Source organism: Odontesthes bonariensis, chromosome 6, assembly GCF_027942865.1.
Source record: "Odontesthes bonariensis isolate fOdoBon6 chromosome 6, fOdoBon6.hap1, whole genome shotgun sequence".
NCBI lineage: Eukaryota > Metazoa > Chordata > Actinopteri > Atheriniformes > Atherinopsidae > Odontesthes > Odontesthes bonariensis.
Window position 1 is genome coordinate 26,257,020 of NC_134511.1, and position 23,139 is coordinate 26,280,158.

Sequence of the window (23,139 nt, forward strand, 5' to 3'; positions counted from 1 at the left end):
TAGTACAATCCAATCCAACAACAATTTAACACTGATGATGCAAAGAAAACATATTTTTGAGATGCTGCTGATGAAATCTGAAGCCTGAAAAACATACCAACAAATTAGAGAGGCAACAGCCTGTTTTTACAGCATGGAGGTTTAGAAGGGGCAAGCTTTTCTCCCTGAAACAGTCATTTACAGAGGCAAAATAAATGTAAAAACAAAAAAGCTTTATTTAATGTAACCAATACATAATTTTAAAAATAAAATAATACTGAATCTTATAAAAACAGAGAGAGTACAGTTGCTCTGGGAGGGTTGGAGAACACTGGCGCACCACAGGGTACTGTTCTCTCTCCATTTCTCTTTACAATGTACACCTCAGAGAAGAGGCTAGTGATGGAGAGGAGGCTGAGCACAGGGAACAGATCAATCTTTTCGTTGCATAGTCTGAGAACAATCCCCTCATTTTGAATGTAACAATACAAAAGAGATGAGATGAGGCCAGGAATAAGTCAAACACTATTTCTATCCTCATCAAGAAGGCTGGTTATGTACTGGTTGTGTACATAAGGCTGGTTATGTATGTATGTGTGTGTGTGTATATATATATATATATATATACACACACACACACATACATACATACATACATACATACACACACACAACTATACTGTATGTATAGTTTTTGCATACAGGAGCTTCAAAACATAGTACAATCCAATCCAACAACAATTTAACACTGATGATGCAAAGAAAACATATTTTTGAGATGCTGCTGATGAAATCTGAAGCCTGAAAAACATACCAACAAATTAGAGAGGCAACAGCCTGTTTTTACAGCATGGAGGTTAAGAAGGGGCAAGCTTTTCTCGCTGAAACAGTCATTTACGGAAGCAAAATAAATGTAAAAACAAAAAAGCTTTATTTAATGTAACCAATACATAATTTTAAAAATAAAATAATACTGAATATACTGAATCTTATAAAAACAGAGAGAGTACAGTTACTCTGGGAGGGTTGAGGACACTGGCGCACCACAGGGTACTGTTCTCTCTCCATTTCTCTTTACAATGTACACCTCAGAGAGGAGGCTGAGCACAGGGAACAGAGCAATCTTTTTGTTGCATAGTCTGAGAACAATCCCCTCATTTTGAATGTAACAATACAAAAGAGATAAGATGAGGCCAGGAATAAGTCAAACACTATTTCTATCCTCATCAAGAAGGCTGGTTATGTACTGGGGGCTGCTCTGGAGCCCTTGGAGCTGATTATGCAACAGAGAATGTTGTAAAAGCTGCTTAACATAATAGACAACACTGAGCAACTGCAAGATAACATGATCACACAACAAACTGTTCAGTAAGAAGCTTTTTCAGCTCTACTACAATGTAAAATGGTACAGGTTATTCCTGTTCACAACAAAAACTCTACACAATGACTTTTTCATAATTATTTATAACTAATGACTAATTACTGTTCTTGTTTATGTTGTAAAAATTATTTCCCTTTTTTTATTTTTTTAAGATGAATAAAGCATCGTTGAATTCAAATTATCAAATGCAACTGAATATATATGGGTTGAATTTGACCTTTTAATAAATCCCTCTGAGAAACATCTTCAGTGCATATCGAGTGTTAACAGGTAATTAAAGTATATATTAATCTGCGCTTGTGTTAGAAAACATTGGCGTTTTATTCTACAGTCACTAAATCTCATCAAATTGAAATAAACTTATTAAAATATTACAAGATCAATAATGACATTAAAAGTAAGACAGTGCATGTATAAAATCACACCTAAACACATCTATTGTGGGTCAAAAAAGGCAGAGGATGAAATTAAATAGATTGTGTAATTTATTTTTTCTTTTTCCTGAAATGCATGCATGTTTCTGACTGACCAGAAAAACTCAGCCATACAGAGGTGTGTGGGCATATGTGGCGGAAAACCACAGAAAGATTTAACACTAGAGGGCTCCACTCCACCAGAGCAGTTGTGCTCCAAACATCACCAACATCCCATAACAGTCCAAATCTGTTATGCAGACAAAAAAAGTGGATTTAAGAACAACATGTCAGACAGGAGTCTGGAACATTGGAATTTTGCAACAGACTATTTGATGCATTTTAGAACATTTCAAGATCTTAAGTAGCTTGTGCAGCTCCTGTAGTCAACAGCTGGTCCAGGGGACGTAGGAACACCAGCATCACTGTTATGTTATCACTAGAACCACCTGCCTTAGCATAACCAACTAACTTTTCAGCAACTCTCTGCCTTACACTGTCCTCAGAGTGTTCTGGTGGAGTGTCTCTTCCTCCATCGGGGTCAAGAGTCTGCTGGAGTGCATCCAGAACCAGGAATGGGACTTCTGAAGGGTTGATTGCGTCAAAGAAGCCGTCGCACGCGAGAAGCACGTAGTCCTCGTCCCCTAACAGCGGAATTGTTGAACAGTCAGCATCTCCAGACACGTAAGGCTTCTGGTCAAAGTCACCTGGCGGAGGGATGTCGATGTGGTTAACAACTGAAACTCCAGACAGCAGTACCACATAAAAATTATATTTACTACTCCAGACTGGAACCCTCTTCATCAAAAGGGGGCATATTATCAAGTCAAACTAGGAAAGTAAATAGTCAATCAAAAGGATTGTGCTTTATAGCTTTAAATAGAAGAAGGTAATTAAGCAGTAAAGATCACTTCCACATAATTAAGAAACGTAACATTCAAGGAGGAACAATTTTGTGCAGCCCCGATCCATAAAAGCGGCGCAAAGGCTCAGCCCAGGAGAAAGGAGTAACAGAGCCATAGAGAGGCTGCCAAAGTAAGAGGCTGGTGAGGGCCTGTTGGAAATCCACACTGAACCTGTGCAACTGGAGACAGCAGCACAACCAGAGAAGCAGCCGGGAAGCAATAGAGCATGGACTGTTTGTTGCCCGGTGTCGACAGTCGTGGCTTAGCTGGGGATCAGTCGCCATTAACCCTTGAATAACATGTGGTTTACTTTCCTTCTAAATGTTTGTTTATTTATTTACAAGTATAATTGTTAAAATACAGTAACCGTTAGTGAAATACAATAAATAATGCAGAATTAATATGGTTGTGAAGCATCAATATTCAATTTATTTCCATACAATATTATTTAAGAGAATAAGGCACTTTAATGGGTTGAATATGTATTAAGATGTTTATTCATTTATTTATTGGTTGCACTTATTTAAAGTTACATGGTTTGCAATAATTCAATATTTGACAATTTTTTCCTTTGTCTGTTTTTCTTCAATGAAAGGTTTTTACCTAAATGGCTAAATGCCTAAATAAACTGTTTCATCATTTGAGTGGAATCCAGTCATCTCTGAGCTGAGGTCCAATCCTTTCAAGTCGGGAAATTGCACAGGAACTTTTAAACCAGAACTTGAAACATATAATACTCATTTACAGGTTTATAATGTTTTTCTACTAGAACAGGCTGACATGCTCTTTATTGTTCTCTTTTATACTGAACATTGCTACAACACCTCACTTTCACCCACTGGCTGAAACAACCCAGTGCTTCTTATTTGACAGCTTACCGAGCCAGAATGAGACAACGGAAAGTTTGTTGTGTCATATAACTTTAACTCCAAAAGTATTTACATGTAAAAATAAAAACAATAAAAACTGAAACTGTATCAATGTTTTACATGCACAATATCTGTTCAGCAGTCCTTTTATCTCATTTCTTAGGTTTTATTTTTTACCAGGATTATGATTTCAACAGTTTACCATAATGACTTGGTTGAGTTGAAAAGTAGTAAATTAAATTTATGCTTATTACTGGGAAAGGAAACTCTCCTGAACCTTAATTTCAACTGCTGTGCATTCCACTTCTGACTAGAGTGAGTCAGGCCTTTACTCTGTACCTTGAATGTCACAATCTTATTTCCAACTGGCAAACACAAGAAACTTGTGCTAAAAAAAAAAAAAAAAAAAAAATGGACCAGACTCAGTGAATAATTCCCTATACTCCCTATAATATAGATCAGTGAGCAGTGCTGACCAACATATCATTGGGGTCATCAGGTGGGAACGTCCTTTCAGTGTTTCGTCTAGTTGGGCCCACGACACCTCCAGGAGGCTAGACCAGTGTTTCCCAACCGGGGGTACGCGGAGCTACTGCAGGGGGTACGCGGCGCACGGGGAGTTATTTATTTATTTATTTATTTTTATTTATTTATTTATTAGGGCGTCACACTTTTATGGAGGACTGTTTATGAAGAAGACTCCAGTTTTGTGATGAATGTTACATGAGTTAGGCCTGTTAATGTATTCTTAAAAAGAGAGAGAAATGAGTTATGTTCATGTATTCTTAAAAAAAAGAAAAATGTTACTTGTTTAAGTTAGATAACAAAGGAAGATTATTTAGATTTAGTATTTATGCTATTTTGGTTAATTATATATATTTCAAGGAAATGTTTTTTTTATTCTTATGTTGAATTCAACTGAGGTTAAAAAAAAAAAGAGAGAGAAAGCCTGAGAATTTTATGTTCAAGTTAAGGATATTAAATAAAATGATTTTCATGTAATAACCACTGTGTTGCTCTACTTTTGGAGAATCATCGCACGCGTTGTATGTGTGAGGGGGTACTCGTGGTGTGACAAGAAGGCTCAGGGGGTACTCAGGCCAAAAAAGGTTGGGAAACACTGGGCTAGACAATGATCACTGGCGTCCCAGAGTCACTCCCCTAATGCCAGCCATCACTGCTCCACACAACACAACAACCATCTTTTTTCCACAACCACAAGCTACCCCAACCTCTCGCCAACTGCACACCAGTCACAGCCTGGTGGGGATACAAACCCTGGTTCGGGTAGGGGGTAATGAAAGTATAGTAATATTAAAGTATATCAAATATATCCTTGAATTCTTTCTTGACACATCCCTAATTAAAAAATAAATAAGTAAAATCTCAGTTGGCTTTGCCTCATCTTTTACAATTGAAAAGTGTGGCTGTTAGCAAAAAGCCCCTGTCTTCAATTTTTTTTTCTTTAACATGGGTCAAAGTTTTTACATAGTTGCTTATTATCTGCTGCCATGTTTGTTTTAACTGCCAAAACGTTTGTGGTGTTGTAAAGTTTTCTATGCTACTTTCAGGGTCAATTCTTGTGGATACAAAATTACTCTAAATGAGACCCCAGCAAATGAAATGAAGACCTGGTACCACACAGTTGGACATGGTCATCAAAGAGAGAGAAAATATTAATGAAACAAAGTAATTTCCCTTTGGGATAAATTAGTTTTTAAATTTTTATTTTTATTTGATTTAATGGTCGTTTCTTATTTTTTGGGGACTTTTGATGTTGTCTTTGTGGCCTCTTCAACAGGACCACAAATTTGTGTGTATGGCTGTACATGTGCAGGGCTCACACATAGATTTGTTTTTAGGACAGTGGTGTTACATCCCACAACCGTTGGGGGAACTAAATGACAAAAAATGGTCAAATACTCTTGTGGTACCATTGTTACAAATAGTCATGTCAAATGCAGTACTCTCTGTTCTGATCCGTTGGAAATCACTAACCTATTGCTCTGGATACTGCATAGGTGCCATTAACACGCCAGCAACCAATGAAGGTAATACAGCCGCCAAGATCCTCAATTCGCTGTTTTTCATCCTGTGAAGTGGAGGACAAAAGACAGACATCATCACTGGTGGTTTTAACTTTTCAATGCGTTATGTAACCGTCATCACTATAAATTAAACTGATGAATACTTAATCAAAAAATGAGAAATTCTTTTTGCAGCATGAAGAAAGAATGTTGGAGTTAGTAGTACTGTCGCCTAATGGCAAGAAGTTTTTTTAAACTCAAATCTCGGCTAGGGCCATTCTGTGCAAGTCATTCATGCATAAATGGGTTCTTTCCAGGTACTCCAGCTTCCTCCCAGTCCAAAATCTAGCATTTTAGGCTGACTGATGTTCTAAAATAACAGTAGGTATGAGTGAGAGTATACATGGTTGTTCGTCTCCGTGTTCGCCCTGCGATAGCTGCGACGCCTGCAGCTTGTGCAAAATGCTGCTGCTGCTCGGCTCTTGACAGGTACAAAGAGACGGGAACATATAACCCCAGTTCTGGCCTCTCTGCACTGGCTTCCTGTCCGCTTCAGAATTGATTTTAAGATCCTGATGTTTGTTTTTAAAATTTTGAACGGTCTGGCCCCTGAGTATTTAGCTGAACTCATACATGTTCACAGACCAATCAGAGCTCTGAGGTCAGCAAACAAACTTTACCTGGATGTGTCTAAATGCAGGCTAAAAACTAAAGGCGATCGAGCTTTTGCAGTGGTTGCCCCTAAGCTGTGGAATGGGTTACCGCTGCATATTCGTTCATCAGAAACTCTGGAAATTTTTATTGGTTTGAAAAAAAAAGACACCTTATTTCCTTATTGTGAATATCTGTCGAATATCCAATATCAAACCAACTTCACCACGGTCTGTAGCGGCAGCTGCAGCAGCAACATTTCCGGAAAGGTACTGGCTTGATTAAATTCATTCTGGACTCTATATCCGACCACATGAAGACCTCGGGACACTTCGGTTTGGCTTTAGGGACCCTCTACTCACTACCACGTAAGTGTTATGTTGTTTGGAGCTGTAGAAGAGGTATAAAAATAGCGTTTTGTAGCGGCAAAACGATATGCCCCTCTGACTTTTGGCTAAAAACGGTCAAATCTAAATTCTCAAAACACATCCGAATGACATGATTTTGATGTCAACTCAACGTATGTACTCCCAACATCTCGTAAATTGATCTAAAGTGCATTTTACTCCGGATTATCCCTTTAAATGTATCTGTTGGATTTTATTGTTATTTATTTATGTAAAGCACTTTGGTCAACCCAGGTTGTTATAAGGTGCTATATAAATAAACGTGACCATGACCTCAACCTTGATAGATCGCTGACCTGTGCAGGGTGTACCATGCCTCTTGCCCTATGGGATATGTGCCAGCCCTCCTGTAACACTAAGCAGTATGAAGTGGGTATGGAAAATATTTGAATAAATTAATCAAAACAGCCATCAGTGATTAGCCATATGTAAAATAAATCTGTGTAGTTTTTACTGTGTAATATTAACTATTGCAGCAGAGCTGAAGAACACACTTTGTTGTTTGATCATTACGTAGTGACCCTGCTGGGACAGACGGACACAGCCAAAAGGAACACCTGACAGACATTTTGCCAGTGTTTATTTATCTACTGACTTCAAAGATACAAGTTAAACGGACAGCAAGACGTTTGATTGGCCCTGAAAAGAAAACTTACCACCACTAATTTATCATCCTCAGAAGAAGGAAAAGGGGAGAGCAACTCAGGGCAATTGACACAGATTTATCATTCCTGTTTTTGGAAAACTCTCACTCTCGAGATCAAAAACATTACTCCCTCGAAAATCACAAATTAAGTGAAGCACTGGGTGCTTCACTTAATCAGCCAATCAGAAGGTCGGTGTTTTGACTCCCGGCTTCCCCGGGCCTCATGTCAAAGCATCTTTAGGCAAGACATTGAACCCCACGTTGCCTACTGATGTGTCCAGTGAATGAATGTGTGTGAATGCATAGAATAAAGCACTGACTAAGACGTGTGATGTATGAGTGTGTGAGCAAATGGGTGAATGCGGCATGTAGTGTCAAAGCGCTTTGAGTGGTCAACTAAATGAGAAAAACACTATACAAACACAGTCCATTTACATGGCCTTAGACCCCTTGTAGAGGAGTGACAAGCAACACTTCATTTTGATAAATAGGCCTTTTCCTTCTGTACCATTATATATATAGATGTATATACACACAAACATCTGTGAGAGAATGGGTCGCTGTCACAAAGTGGTCGTCCACCTAAAATAACACAGCGGATGCTGAGGCTCATAGTGCGCAGAGGTCTCCAACTCTCTGCAGAGTCAATCGCTACAGACCTCCAAACTTCATGTGGCCTTCAGATTAGCTGAAGAACAGTGCGTAGAGAGCTTCGTGGAATGGGTTAACATGGCCGAGCAGCTGCATCCAAGCCATACATGAATTGAACTCCAATTGGCTTTAATTGGACTATATTATTTAAGTGCCTTGAGAGGACATTTGTTGTAATTTGGCTATACATAAATAAACTGAATTGAATTTCAATTGAATACATCACCAAGTGCAATGCAAAGCGTCGGATGCAGTGGTGTAAAGCACGCCGCCACTGGACTCAGAGCAGTGGAGACGCGTTCTCTGGAGTGACCAATCACGCTTCTCCATCTGGCAATCTGATGGACGAGTCTGGGTTTGGCGGTTGCCAGGAGAACAGTACTTGTCTGACTTCATTGTGCCAAGTGCAAAGTTTGGTGGAGGGGGGATTATGGTGTGGGGTTGTTTTTCAGGAGCTGAGCTTGGCCCCTTAGTTCCAGTGAAAGGAACTCTGAATGCTTCAGCATACCAAGAGATTTTGGACAATTTCATGCTCCCAACTCTGTGGAAACATTTTGGGGATGGCCCCTTCCTGTTCCAACATGACTGCGCACCAGTGCACAAAGCAAGGTCCTTAAAGACATGGATGAGCCAGTTTGGTGTGGAAAAACTTGACTGGCCTCCACAGAGTCCTGACCTCAACCCGATAGAACATCTTTGGATAAAATAGAGTGGAGACTGTGAGCCAGGCCTTCTGTCCAACATCAGTGTCTGACCTCACAAATGTGCTTCTGGAAGAATGGTCAAAAATTCCCATAAACACACTCCTAAACCTTGTGGAAAGCTTGCCCAGAAGAGTTGAAGCTGTTATAGCTGCAAAGGGTGGGCCAACATCATATTAGACCCTATGGATTAAGAATGGGATGTTACTGAAGTTCATATGCGTGTAAAAGTAGATGAGCCAATACTTGTATATTATGCCAGTTACATATATGCCAGTTTTTCATGCTTCCAGTTATAATCTATACTGCTCACATTTTAAACATGTACAGCATTATTACCTGACATTCCCAATATGGAAACAAACTACTTTGAAATTCCAAGCAGCAGAGATCTCTTTGCAGATGCGTTATATCTTTACCTCTCTTTCTGGTTTATGCGGATTCATGAGTGTGACGACTTGTCCCTTTTTGACCAGTACTGCCTGAGAGTCTCCAAGCCAAGCCACAGTCAATTCCTGACCATGGATCAGCACAGCCACTGCTGTACTACCACTTCGCAGACGCTATCAACACACAAACACAAAAATATCTCCGTCAGCATTTTTTTTCTGTACCACAATAGAGAATGTGAAGATGATATAACGCATAGGTTTGTTAAGACACTATATTGTATCCCAGTTGCTCCTAGGCTGTCTTTTGTATGCATGGATCCTGAATTGTAACTTTGGGAAAGTGTTGGGATAGTGTACGCACACACATTCTAGGATTAGCCTCTAAAATAATGTCTTGGTTTATTTCTATTTCTCATAATCAAATGCAAAAATAAGTTCAAAGTACATGTTTTAAAAATAAATTTTAATGAGATTTAAAAAAAAAAAAAAGAAAGAGTTTTAAATTAACAGCAAGACAGAATGGACAGCTAATTCAGAACAACAGCGACAGGTGAGGACAAGTTTTACTCTGTTTTAGCCTACATCAAGTTCGAGACATTTTTTAATATGGCCAACTGGGGAGACAAGGAGGTCCGCGAGCTCCTCAGCCTCCGAGCAGAGGACGTTATTTACCGGCACATGTCGGGGACTATAGTGCTCTTGTATTCTCCGCATGTGTTCTTCGGCGGCATCCCACGTTGTAACCATCCACACCCCGTAAAATAACATCTCCATGAACTGCATATACAATTGCAAAAACGAGTCCTCAAGGTGATTTTTTTGCTGATTGTATGGAAGAGCTATATGGCTGATATATGTGTAATATATGGAAGAGTTATATGGCTGTTATATGTGCAATGTTGTGTATAGTGCCTTGTGTTTTTTGTATTGATATATGTTTGCTACTTGACACCTTAATTTCCTTCGGGATTAATAAATAGTACTCTACTCTATTTAACCCTACCTCCGACGCATGGCTTGTGCCAACGTCATTGCACACGCCCAGCATTTTATGTGTTTCGTGTGACGCTCTGCCACTAGGCAACGCCCCCTGAACTCGGCTTCAGGCGACACGGGTCACCCTGACGCGCCAAGCGTTCACATTGCTCGACGCGGGTCGAAGGTGCAATTTGGACCTGCTAAGGTAGCGGATCGCAGTGTGAAAGGGGCTAATGATGTGCTGTATTACTGTGTGTGTCTGAATGGATGAATGTGGCTTTTAGTGTAAATGCAACTAGACTGGAAAAACTCTATACAAGTTCAGTCCATTTACAAATTTAGACTTTGTTTTAAAACCAAGTCAAACCCTACTGGCTATTAGGCAGTAGATTTAAGGCACATTGGCTTCTTTTCTCATCCAACTTCAACTACCAGATGGATAACCAGAAAATATCCAAGAATAAATTGAATGGTAATAAATAAATAAATTGTTAATTTTTACTTACTAAATTATGTTTAATATTATTTAAGTGAATTTAATTCATAATATTCTGTTAATACTACTCTTTTTGACTGAAAACTGCAACATTACTGTGTTCAGGATAAGGGATATCTGCTGTTTCAGTACCTCTCTTTTAGCTTTGCCTCTGAACATGTCATCTGTGTGTTTGAAGGCAGCTTTAAAAGCCATGGAAGTGTCACTCTGCAGTGTCTCCTCTTTACTTAGAGCAACATGAAGATGAGTGGCAGAGTAGATGGCAGCATCAACACCCCCATGGCCATCAAACACAGCATAGTAGGAACGCTCCACTTCATCCTTGACCATGGTGGAGAAAAAGAGTAAAAACATCATTGAAAGTTTGTCTTTTTCTTGAAGACAAGATAAGAGGACCAGTAACAAGCCAGGTTTCAATTGTAGTGGAAGTCTTTTACCTGGATTCCAAAAAGTTGGTTGAACTCTGCTAAGGCCAAGTGTTTGTCTTCCATCTTCCTCCTTGTGTTCTTGATGGAATGAACAGAGCAGTGGCTGATACGAGAAGTGGAGAGGGACAACTTGGGCAGGTCTTTGTGCCATGCCAGTGCTACATGTATCAGCTTGTTTAGAAAGAGATGTTGGACTGCCTCTGACTGAAGTACTGACAGCATGGGAAGAAAAAAAACAATACATGGCAGTCTGTTGCTTTTCTTATACATTCTCACTTAAAATATTTTCAAAACACATGTAAAGATAGTACTTTTATACTGGTGACCTGTCAAGGGTGTACCCTGCCTCTAAAACAACAGGTTAGAATATTTAGGCCCGAGCAGCTAAGCGCTGCGAAGGCCTATTGTTTCTGAAGGATTTTCTTCTCCGCACGGAATCGCGAATGGGGAGGCCTAAACTTACTCGAAAACTCACCAAACTTTACCCAAAATTGTCCCCCGCATGATTTTAATGGAGTCGAAAATGGGCGTCGCCAAACTGCTCTACAGCGCCACCTAACGTGAGATAGCCCGAACCGTACATCGTAAAAGTCTGAAACTCGGTATGTATGTAGATTGCCTCAAATCAAGAACAAAAGTCTCTTGGGGGTATGCTCTAAAACGTACAAGGAGGCGGCCATTTTGGGTCAAAGGGCAAATTTTGGCCATTTTTCAGATTTACACACCTCGGAGAAAAATTTTCACGCCCCAGGGATTTTGAGCTACGGACTTCATCTTTGGTCGGTATGCAGTTAAGGGATGGGGGAGCAAAAGTTATCAGAAATCTTGAGTTTTTGAGCATGTTTAGGGGGCTTGGCCAAGCGGCGAACTTGGCGTACTTGCCAGTGTAAACGAAACGCTATAACTTTCACGTAAAAAGTTAAATCTGCACCAAACTTGGTATGAGTCATCCATGTTGGATGCATGACGATCCTATGTGGTCATATGCTGATGTCATCTAAGCTCCGCCCCCTCAGAACAGGAGGTCACTTTTTTTACTTGGAAAGCTCCATCTCTGGCCCCCTTCACCTAATCAACATGATCTTGAATGAAAATACAGATAACAAGTTGGTCTGACTTGCTTTAAAGCACCAACAGTTTTCAGATGAAGGCGTGGCTGTGGCGGCTTGGTGAAGTCAGACACTGCGCCGTTACCATACGTTTGGCTCTAAATTCTACAGTTTTGAGCCGAGATGCACCAAACTCACTGGGATCGATCCTAATCCGCCCCCCAACAGGTGTGCAGTCCAATATTTGATGGGCGTGGCCTAATGCCTCCACAGCGCCCCCTAGAACATCTAAAAACATCAGCCGCAAGCCATGCTTTCACCGACAATCATGAAACTCAGCACACCTGTGCGTCTTGTCAGGACCTACAAAATAGTGTGGGCGTGGCAGAATGGCAAATTCCAATCCCTCGCCGTTTGCATACGTTCGGCTCTAAATCTCACATGCATCATCCCATTTGCACCAAACTAGATAAGAATGACCTTTGTTAACCTCTAAAGAGCCCAATAGGATTATATTGGAGTGTGACTCCAGTGCGCCCCCTATATCATGTAAACAGCTATATCTCCTTGAGACATCATCCGATCTGCACCATATTTTTTGTGCATCATTACGGAGCAACGCTTGACACGTTGGCGTGGTACATTTCTGACGTCACTAAACCCCGCCCCCACAAAACAGGAAGTGACGGTAACTCCTGTCTGGAAGGTGAGATATCGCTCCAACTTTGAACACGTGCCACTGGTGTCGTACTGTCGTGCACTGAAGCCGATTTGGGAGATTCGTCGCACGCTCCGCCTGGTGGACGGGCGGGGGACACGCGTGACGGCGTGGATGACCACGTCGGGGCGGCGGTCAGGCGGTCGCAAGGCCGGAGCTGCGCTTGGCTGCGAGGGCCGATATCACTGCTCGCAGTTTTAATTGACTTTATCCTCGCCATATTTAATAACGACTTTATTCTCGTCATTTATACTCGAATTATTTACAACTTTAATTTCGTAATTTATTCTCGCCATATTTAGTAACAACTTTATTCTGGTCATTTATTCTCGCCATATTTAATAACGACTTTTTTCTCGTAATTCATTCTCGAATTATTTACAACTTTAATCTCGTAATTTATTCTCGCCATATTTAATAACGACTTTTTTCTCGTAATTAATTCTCCAATTATTTACGACTTTAATCTCGTCATTTATTCTCGCCATATTTAATGACTTTATTCTCGTAATTTATTTATTTACTTATTTTTTATTCATTTATTTATTTTTCAAATGTGGCCCTATTTCTTTTTTAATGTGGCCCTAATACTGTACTTTATAGAGCACAGAGTTATATTTAACTCGATATGCTTCATACTTTTATCTTTACTAGGATTTACCCCAATTTTCAGGGTGAACGCCCACAATTCTAAGAATGGTCTCAGAATTTCCTCACTATGGGCAAGCTTTGCACAAAGAATTTTTTTGAATTTGGCTATTGATATTTACAGACTTTTATAAACCACAGGAGCTGTAAACAAGAGTAAGTGTGAACAAGTAAATGTGAAAACAGTATGGGCATGATTCTCTAGATATTCTCCGACCTTCATGTGTTAAAGCTGCTATCCTATTCTCCTATCCTATCCCATCTACAGATGGCAGCTGATATCCCTAAATATGTCAATACACTTAGAACTTACGGACTACTTGCTCCTCCTCTTCCTGGTTGGCCTCAGTCTCCTGAAGGCAGTGGAAAGGGGAGAGGTCATTTTTCAGAAGCTGGGACAGCGCTGCTTGGCAAAGAAGGGCACTGAGGCCTGAAGGCGCACTCCTGATTCAACAGACACACACAGATGCATATTGTGTCAAGTTCTGAAACATTTTCCTAACCAGACTCTGCAGTCAGGTGACGTATACATGTACAGGCAAATGACAGAGAGCAACAAGTAAAGTCTAGCAAAAAATAAATATATAAAATTAAACAAAAAAAGAAAAGAAAAAAAAAAGATAGAATGCCTAAGACCCACTTATGGGGAGTATCTTGTAACATCTTAGATATCAAACACTTCATGTTACACTTGTGGGTCTTTACAAAATTACTTTTTTATGACAGATTAGACCGGACTTAGGAAGCAGGAAGTTGAGAGAACAATAGAGTTTCAGTAGGCAGGATATGATGTGTTCCTCATGGGGCAAAGTTCATAAGAGAAATGTGAGCAGACCGGAGACCAAGCCTGTGATACTTTGGATGCTCAATTTATTCAAACTAAGTTCAGTTGTACTTCAAAGTTAATTCACAGCTGTATAGTGATCATTGATCTACCTAGGTTTACTTGTTTTCGGTTCACTGAAAAGTAATCTACAACATGACTAAACCAAACCTGCTCCAAGTTAATTAATCTTGCAGCAAAGGGAATCTGGACAAGGCTCTAAAGTCCATTGCTAATGCAGAATTAAATTCTGTTTTGAAAGTGAATAAAGACAACTTAGGAAACTTTGGTCCATGAGGCCTGCACTTGTGTGTTAGTGCATCTCCAAGTGAGTATTTTGAGCTAGGTCCAATTTGGGCTTTCTGTGTCTGGAGCTTTGTGGACCTTTCTGAAGAAGTTTATATGAACAGTTCAGTAGAGATGCGGTTACAATTACACCGTCTTTGTAGGTTCTTTCAGAAAGGTCACAGTATTCTTTGCACACTTTTGCCTCTGTCTTTTCCATGAAAAGGCAAAGTTGGAGGATCAAAACCAGCACAAGTAACACAACTTCCACATATTTCGAAAAAAGCTGCAATACGTAGATTTGTGTTTGCAAAGTTGCTCGAGGAACCATCGGAGAGCAGTCACAGAACCATGTGTAGCGTTCTAAAGTGTGGAATTAATACAAACTTAAACCTTTGGAAGACCCAAACTTTCCTGTGGGGGATGTTTTTCTGTGTAGGGACCAGATTTGTACATGCCAGGACCCCAACTGAGCCTGTAGCCAACAGTCCAAACTAATATTAGTCTAGTAGGAAGGAGGGGTCCCAATGTCCCAGAGACAAACGTTTTTGAAACATGTTTTTTAGGACCCTTAAGTACTTAATATGTTTGCCTGTTGTCTGGGTCAACTAATGTCCCATGGTGGTTTCTTGGTGGCCATTTTGAATTTATGTCCACACGAATGAAATAAAACGCCAATTTTCTAAACCAGACATCATACAAAGACAAATGAACACTGATAATTGTGACACCAGGAATCAAATGGAAAGGTCACTGAGATGGTAGAACAACTCTATATAGACAACCACTGCCCTTCACCACTGTTTTAGTGGTGCCAATTCTCATACATTTAACGTGCTCCATCTCAGTTGGCAAGATTGCAGCGCACTGAACAATGGTTCAGTTTCCTCAATTTCAGTGCTTTGTTTGGTTGCTTGTGTACGTATTGTTCCTCATCTTGATTACATTCTGTTTGACATCTTTAGCTGGGACAATCTCCTTGAAATAGGAATTTTGAGCAAGAGCAGTGTTACAGCAGAGTTTCTCCACTCACATGACATTCCGGAGGATATAACGAGGAGTGTAAGATCACTCGTGAATAAAATTGATGAACTGAGACTTCAGGCAGCTTCAAACAAATTCATCAGCTACATCTGCATGCTACTCTTTACTGAGACCTGGCTACACCCACCCATATCTACTATGGAGCTGGCAGGCTACACAGCACAGCACCCCGATAGGACCAGAGACTCCAGTAAGAATAGAGGAGGGGGACTCTGTGTGTACATCCACAGCAACTGGTGTAGCAACACAGCAATGGTAGCCAGTCACTGCTCCCCACATCTGGAGTATGCGACTGTTAAATGACAATGACATTTTACCTTCCGAGGGAGTTTAGTGGGGTCATGAAAACTGCTGTGTACATTCCTCCAGATGCAAATTCAAACTCGGCTCTCTGACATTTACATAGCAGCGTTAGCTTACAGCAGAGCCTGTATCTGGATGCTGTGCATATCATAGCGGGGGACTTCAAACCATGTGGATTTAAAAGCAGTGCCCAAATTCCATCAACATGTAAAGTGCGCTACCAGAAGAGCTAACACAGTGGACAAGATCTATAAAAATATTAAGCTCAGCTTTAGGCCTAGAACACTAATACACCTAGGGCAGTCAGACCACATATCCCTACTATCAATCTTTGTATACACCGACATCCACTGCACTTACCACCACCAAGACTGTTAAAACCTGGCCTGGTGGAGCCTCTCAGCAGCTGCAGGATAGCTTCAACAAAACTGACTGGAACATTTAACATGATGACACTTTTGAACAGGACGTATTCACGGACACTGTCCTGTGTTACATGAAGAGTCATCAGACATGGTCACAGTAGATTAACGCATCTGGGTCTATCCCAGTCAAAGGCCTGGATGACCAGGGTTGTTCAGCACCTGCCGAAGGAGAGAAACACTGCCTTCAGGTCTGGACATCGGGTACTCTAAAGGCCCAAGCCAACCTAAAGAGGAGCATCAGGGAGGCCAAAGAGGACTACAGGAGGAGGATTAACGGCTACCTGGAGAGCAACAACAGCGGGCAACTGTGGCAAGCAATCCAGCACCTCACCAATTACAAGCCTGGCCTCGGAGCTGCTGAGGGTGATGCCTGAATCTCTGAGCTGAATCTCTTCTTTGCTTGTTTTGAAGTGGAGTCATCAGAAGCACCCATGCCACTACCTGCGGCTGGCAGCAACTTCACCCTCACAGAGAAGGAGCATGAGGTGAGATGCATGTTGAGGGCTGTTAACCCAAGAAAGGCAGCAGGCCCTGATGGCATATCCCGACACATGCTGAAAGACTGTGTACACCACCTTGCTGGGATTTTCACTAGGATGTTCAACAGGTCCCTGTCACAGTTCGTTGTACCAATCTGCTTGATGTCCTCCACCATAGTCCCTCTACTCAAATAAATCCTCCATCAACAGCCTCAACGACAACAGGCCAGTAGCATTTACGTTCAGCTTCTCTTTGTAGACTACAGCTCAGCATTTAACACCATCCTCCCCCTCAGACTACTTTGCAAACTGCTGAACCTGGTATGATCTCATTTAACATGCCTTTTGATCCACTGTCACCACATGCATGCTAAAAATGGTGATTGAATCGAAGAGAAGTTTCAATACAATCTGTTGGTTTCCCTTGCAAGGCAACTTTTTTTTTTTTTTTTAAATTAGCATTGTATGAATTGGACTAATTTGGAATTGAATGAATTTGATTTGATTGGGTTATGATTGTATGAAAAATGAATTTGATCCTAATTTACTGGAATTGGACTGTGTCTTTGAAGTGCCTCGATTTGAAATTTGTAGTGATCTGGCCCTATTTAAACAATACTGAACTGATTAAATTGATATGTTTGCTTAAAATTGTTTTGGCTGGTCTGCAATTCATAGAGACTCTCTTTAATGATATCAGGCGCCAAAGAGTGTCTAGGCCTGGCATGGAAGTATTTTGCACACCTTTACTAAAGATGCACTGGGCCGGCAACTAGACAACTGGTAATTAGGTTGTCTCTGGTTGCTGTCACTGCATAGTGTCACTGCTTAGTCTATAAAATGAGGTTGGCGAAAAAGAAGGTTCTTCATGTAGCTAGTCTGGCTCAGTTATTCTTGAGTCAGAAGAGATGGAGATATTAATACAGTTGCTGTTGTCTTCTTTCTACAACTGATGATGGCGCTGTTTTAATGCAGGATTAGGAAATTAATGTGTTGGTGGGATTCAAAATATATAACAATAAATAAAATGGTGAATTGGTCAAAAACTGAAGTGATCTCATGTCTCCATTAAATGGTCCGAGTTAAATGGTCTTCCTAAGTTTTAACTGAATTGTATAGAGTTTAAAGGTTAACATTATTAAGTGCAGCTGTATTGGACATGGAGAGTATATTAATTTAAATTTTTTTTATGATTAACACTTTTGTATCTACTCTCCTCTATTGCAGCAATATTGTTCTTGGGTTTGCTGCTTGACAAAACCTGAACTATTACCCAGAGATCACAGACAGACACCACAATAATGGTTCTTTCTTTGTAAACCACACTTTTCTCCTTATGCTCTGGGTATATAAAGTTTGTCTTTTTCTTGAAGACAATATCATGTGCAATATCATGTGCATAAAGCAGGCTTGTCAGAACATAGGGAGAAACTTTTAAGCTTACTGTTAGCTTGCAAAGCCACTGATCTTGCTTAAATGCCCTGCCCGTGTGGACGTGTGATTAACCGCACTGTAAGGATATATAACGCATTTTACTGGAGTCAAGTAGCAGACTCAATTCATGTTAAAGAGCAGTGAGAACATACATTTGCATGCATCCACAGGTGGCATAAACTGTAGGCCAACCATCAACTATCAATTCAACTGTTGGGTATCTGCGCCCAGATGGTAACGAGCTCTACTGTTGAATTTGCTGTATAGCCAACAGTGTACACGGAGCATAGCTTACAGGCCATGTTACGCATCTCAGATAAAAGAGTTATACAGAATTGAATCTGACTGCTTGTTATAACTTTTTTCCATTTTTTTATCTGAGCATAAGATTGGAAAACACATAACTTTTTTTTATTCAACCTTTCATTATGGTTTGGCAAAAAGAAAAAAAAAAGCATTTCTTCGTTTGTTTTTTTGTTTGTTTGCTTTGTTTAATTAGAAAGAATGATACATGTGTTTACTCTTGTATTGATATAGCTGTCGGCCTTCTTAGTCTTTAAACCTGAAAACATGAAATGCATTTTGTGTACCTCTCCCTCCCAGTCATACCTGGCAGCCAGCAGCCTCAGCCCGAGCTCTAGGCTCTCTCCATGCAGTTCCTCCAGACTGACTTTGCAGCTCAGGGGGCTGACTGGCAATGGACTTCCTTCCTCGAGAGCGGCCGGAAACTCTTCCACAAACCTTCCAAGGAAACAACGAGCCTCTTCCTCCATCTCAGTCAGTTGTGTCTTTGACATCAGTGAACAGTGGGCCAACTTTCACTCCAATTCTGTGACATATAAGTAATGAAAACAAGTAACATACAAAAGGTTAATCTCCAGCTAGCAAAACTTCTAAACATTATATCACTTCACATTATTTCATTTTCGACAATAAGACATAACTGTAAACGAAATGCAAGACTGCACGTATGATTGAAAGACTTTCTTGTCCCATCTTTAACCTTTGTAGCCTTAGCATTAATTTAACAGTATGTGTTTTCGCAGAACTATCCTTACATTTTCATGTCAGACACAAGCTTCCATAAAAATTAAAGCCAAAATTCAGTGATCACCTTTTAAACTAATAATTTTGCTTCAAGTTAGCATGTTCTTTATGTATGCTGCTGTTTCACGTTGAAAAGTATTAGATAAAGTGATGATATTCCTATTTGCAAGGCTGCTCTTCCGAGAGATAAGTGACTGCAGAAATGTTCAAAGCGAAGCTAAATTAAATAAACTGTTTCTAAAATGTTCTTTTCATAAAATTTGCATATTCAGATTAATCTTAAGCGGTCCGTTTAAAAACAGTTCAACTTAGGCGTTAAAGCATAGTATAATATAATCAAACGCCCCTCACGCAGGGACAGGGCAGATTCATTTGTGATACAGCTATTTCTGGTTTCATAAGGTCCAACAGTTCCTTGTGGGTGCAACTGTTATAGTGATACTTGACTATTTTCATACAGTCTTACTTCATGAAATTCATGTGTAAAAATATGAGTGGAGGATGACTATGATCTAGGGCTCGGCATAGTAAAAAGAAATAAATTGATGCATATTCAGAATAACTTACAAGATTTCTTATCTCTTTAATAATATTTCCACTTGCATGCACCATCATTTCAGACCCTCTTCTTCCTCTCCTTCTCCTTCCCATCACAGATAGGACTTACCTATCAGACTTTTGTGTGAACGTGATTACCTGCAATATGTCATAGTAAGATAAAAAAGGTCCTTTTTTATGCAAGTTCATTCCCATGTACCTTAATCCATTATCTCGTAAACCTCTTGGTGTCCTAGTTTATAAACTGATTTTAGCGTACATTTATCTGCTCTAAGTGAGATCATCATATTACTTCAACTATTTATAGCGAAATGCTCAATCTAAATCCAACTATAATCATTTTTAATCCCAACTTTGTGCTTAAAATACTACTAAATTCTCCATATCCATGTTTGTCTTCCTTTATTCATGATATATTCCAAATAATTATTGTCCTGTATTCTTTTGCTCTTTCTGACCAAATTTCTCAAAGATAAAATTTCCACAATTATTTGCCCATTTCACATTTACTGCTCTTTTCCTGTGTCTTGCTCTTTTCTTTTTCAGTTTTATACTGTACAATTACTTCCTGATTATACTATCCACCTACCCTTAGTATTTTGGCATTGTATACCATTTCAGTGCTTGAAAGGCACTGATGATTTGGATACATGTTGCTGTTAGAGTTAGCCCAATACCAGGCTAGATAAATCTGACATAAAAATCACATTCATTTCAGAATTCAGAATTCAGCCTCGTTCGGGAGAGTTGAAGTTGTCCTTGGGGTTCAAGTATTACTTCAAACTTTCGAGGAGTTATAAGTGAGAAGGAAATTTCCAATCAAGTTTTTATAATATATATTATAATGAATAATGTGGTGAGTTAAAATTCTTTATGTGTGGTGTTGAAGTAGCTCCACAGTAGAATAATAAAATGTACAAAATAACTATAACTGGTAATAATGCAACTAGTATTTTAACCACCCATTATCTAACAATAAATAAATAAAAAGAAAGTTAATAAACAGAATATGACAATGCTGTTGACCAACCTCTGAAAACATCACATTTAGCACTTGTCTCCATCATAAGATGCAATGATGCAGACTGCAACAGAGAGTAAAATCAGCAAAAGGGGGTGTCTTTGTCCCTTCAAGTTACTTTTTGTTTCATTCATAAACAATTGTGTTTTACAGAATTTTACAGTTATGGACTTTGAATATTGTCTAGTAAGCACTGACAATTCTCAATTTCAGCACTTTTAAGTCCAAAGCATAGTGTGATATGTTGATCTAAATTTCTTATTTTTAAATCCTTTTTTAATATGACAAAGCCTTTATTTATATGTACTTCCCTGTCCCAATGAAACCAGGTAGTTATGGTTGGTTTGTCACAAAACCCTTAACTTATGTAATGAATGCAACTGTAAGTGGGGGTTTTCTTCCCACTGTCATAAGACATTAAATGTGGTGAAAGTGCAGGAAAGGTATCAGATCCACTTTTAATTGTCAGATGGGGACAGACGCCACAGTTAAAAAAAATAAAATAGATAAATAGCAGGAGAGGAAGAAGCCGGGTCTGAAATTATGACACAATAGTAGAAGGACTGTTGAGATGACATTAACAAATTACTCAACAATGCAGAGTAGGTTTTGACAGAAAGATTTTCATAAAAATTCAATGTAGAACAGGACATATCAGTTGTTGAAGGGTGTAAATTAGTTCAGATTAGAAAAGTCTAACCATTGTTACTTTCATACAGGACCCAGTCTAAAGTGAAATACATACGAAGAAACAGCTAAATTGCCCCTTTCTGCATTTTTAGAAATCAAATGAAAGATTTAACAAATCCGACACAAAGTGCTGATAAATATTTACCCTGTGCAGAATAATTAACTCCAGATTTGATCGGTCTAACTGTTGTGGTAAATGTAATGCTAAATCTAGTCTAAGATGCTCGACATGCCAAAAAAAAAACAACCTGAAATAGACTTTTATGCATATCCCTTTAAATCGCAAATCGGAAGCTGTGAATCGAAGCCAACTTCAGTGTCGTCTAGTGTCACCAGTTGGTATAAACACCAGTTTAATTAGAGCATTAACATGTTGCAGAACACGCTGTGGAGAGGGTGCGGCACACTATGCTGCAGCTTACAACAACTATTAAGTTGGTGCAAAAGTGGAAAAAAGTGACCACAATCCGCTTTAGATCAGGAGGCGTCAAACTGCTGCAACAACAAACATTAATACCAAACATCAGTCTTTATATTGTACTCGACATGAGGAATTAAATTCGCTTAATGGTATATTATCGCATTACTTCGATTTTGACCGGAAACTTTGTCAAGGCTGTAGTTGCACTTTGCGCGTGTCATCGGGAGCATGAATAAATGTGCATTATCTGCTAGGTCGGTTTGCAAATTTCCCCGACAAGGCGTCAGAAGTGTTTTTGTCTTACCTGGGACCGGAAGCAAAGCGCCGTCCACCCAAGCTCACTGTCAGCACACAGTTGAGGGAAGCGCCTTCAGAGAGACAAAGGGCTCATTTCCCTCACTTCGCTCTCTTCGCTCGTCCCATCTGTTTTTTTCTAGCCTGTGACCCGGAAATGGATCTCAGTAAACCATTAGGGAACTTCTCAGATCCTAACACGCACCACGAGGAGGGAGGATCCCGAGATTCAGCTTGTTGGAGGACATGTTTGCAAGAAATACACTACAACTGTGTATTTCTTCTCTTTTTTTCTTCTTTTTTTTTTAAAGCACCTGTGACGTCTGAAGGCAGGGGCGGGGGGACTACAATTCTGATATGCGAAGTGGTCTATATTGTTTGTTTGCTAACCACTTCGCCTCAGCCTTTGAGTTGCATAAATCAGTAACAGAGTAACAGAAGTCATATGGAATAAAATTATACTTAAAGGGATAGTTCGCCTCTTTTGACATGAAGCTGTATGACATCCCATATTAGCAATATCATTTATTAAATTTGACTTACCCCCTGCTGCGTCCTGTGAGCTGAGTTCCAGCTTCGTTTTGGTGTTGACGAAAGTAGTCCGGCTAGTTGGCTGGGGCCACAAAAATAAAGCGTTTTGCTTCTCAAAACAATATGCGTTCAAAAGAGTAATACATTTGCGTCACAAAATCGTTCACCAAAAAAAGTCAGACCTCACATCGCTTGGCGCTATTTTTGCCTCCCTTGATATCACTGCGTGCAGCCACCTGCCGACAGCCGCACCTGTTACGGTGTTTGCTGCTTGGAAGCAGGGGACTGCTCGGTCTGCACGGTTTACACAGCCCGCAGTGATACAAAGGTAGAGAGAAATAGCGCGAAGCGATTGTAAGGTCTGACTTTTTCCTGGAGAACGATTTTGTGATGCAAATGTATTCCCTAGTAACAGAGAACGGAAATAAAACGTTTGACTTTGGTT

At 39.9% G+C, this 23,139-nt stretch overlaps 1 protein-coding gene across 1 annotated transcript; it reads right to left on the minus strand.

Annotated features, from left to right (window-relative positions):
• Positions 1–633: 633 nt before the first annotated feature.
• ppm1f (protein phosphatase, Mg2+/Mn2+ dependent, 1F) lies at positions 634–22,397 on the minus strand. Its single transcript, XM_075468153.1, has 8 exons — positions 22,174–22,397; positions 18,742–18,961; positions 13,653–13,783; positions 10,934–11,136; positions 10,629–10,817; positions 9,050–9,193; positions 5,546–5,639; positions 634–2,480 (listed from the first exon to the last, which is right to left on the minus strand). Exons 2-8 carry the CDS (start codon positions 18,927–18,929, stop codon positions 2,134–2,136), a joined length of 1,296 nt encoding a protein of 431 aa, XP_075324268.1. The 5' UTR covers positions 18,930–18,961; positions 22,174–22,397; the 3' UTR covers positions 634–2,133.
• Positions 22,398–23,139: the final 742 nt, after the last annotated feature.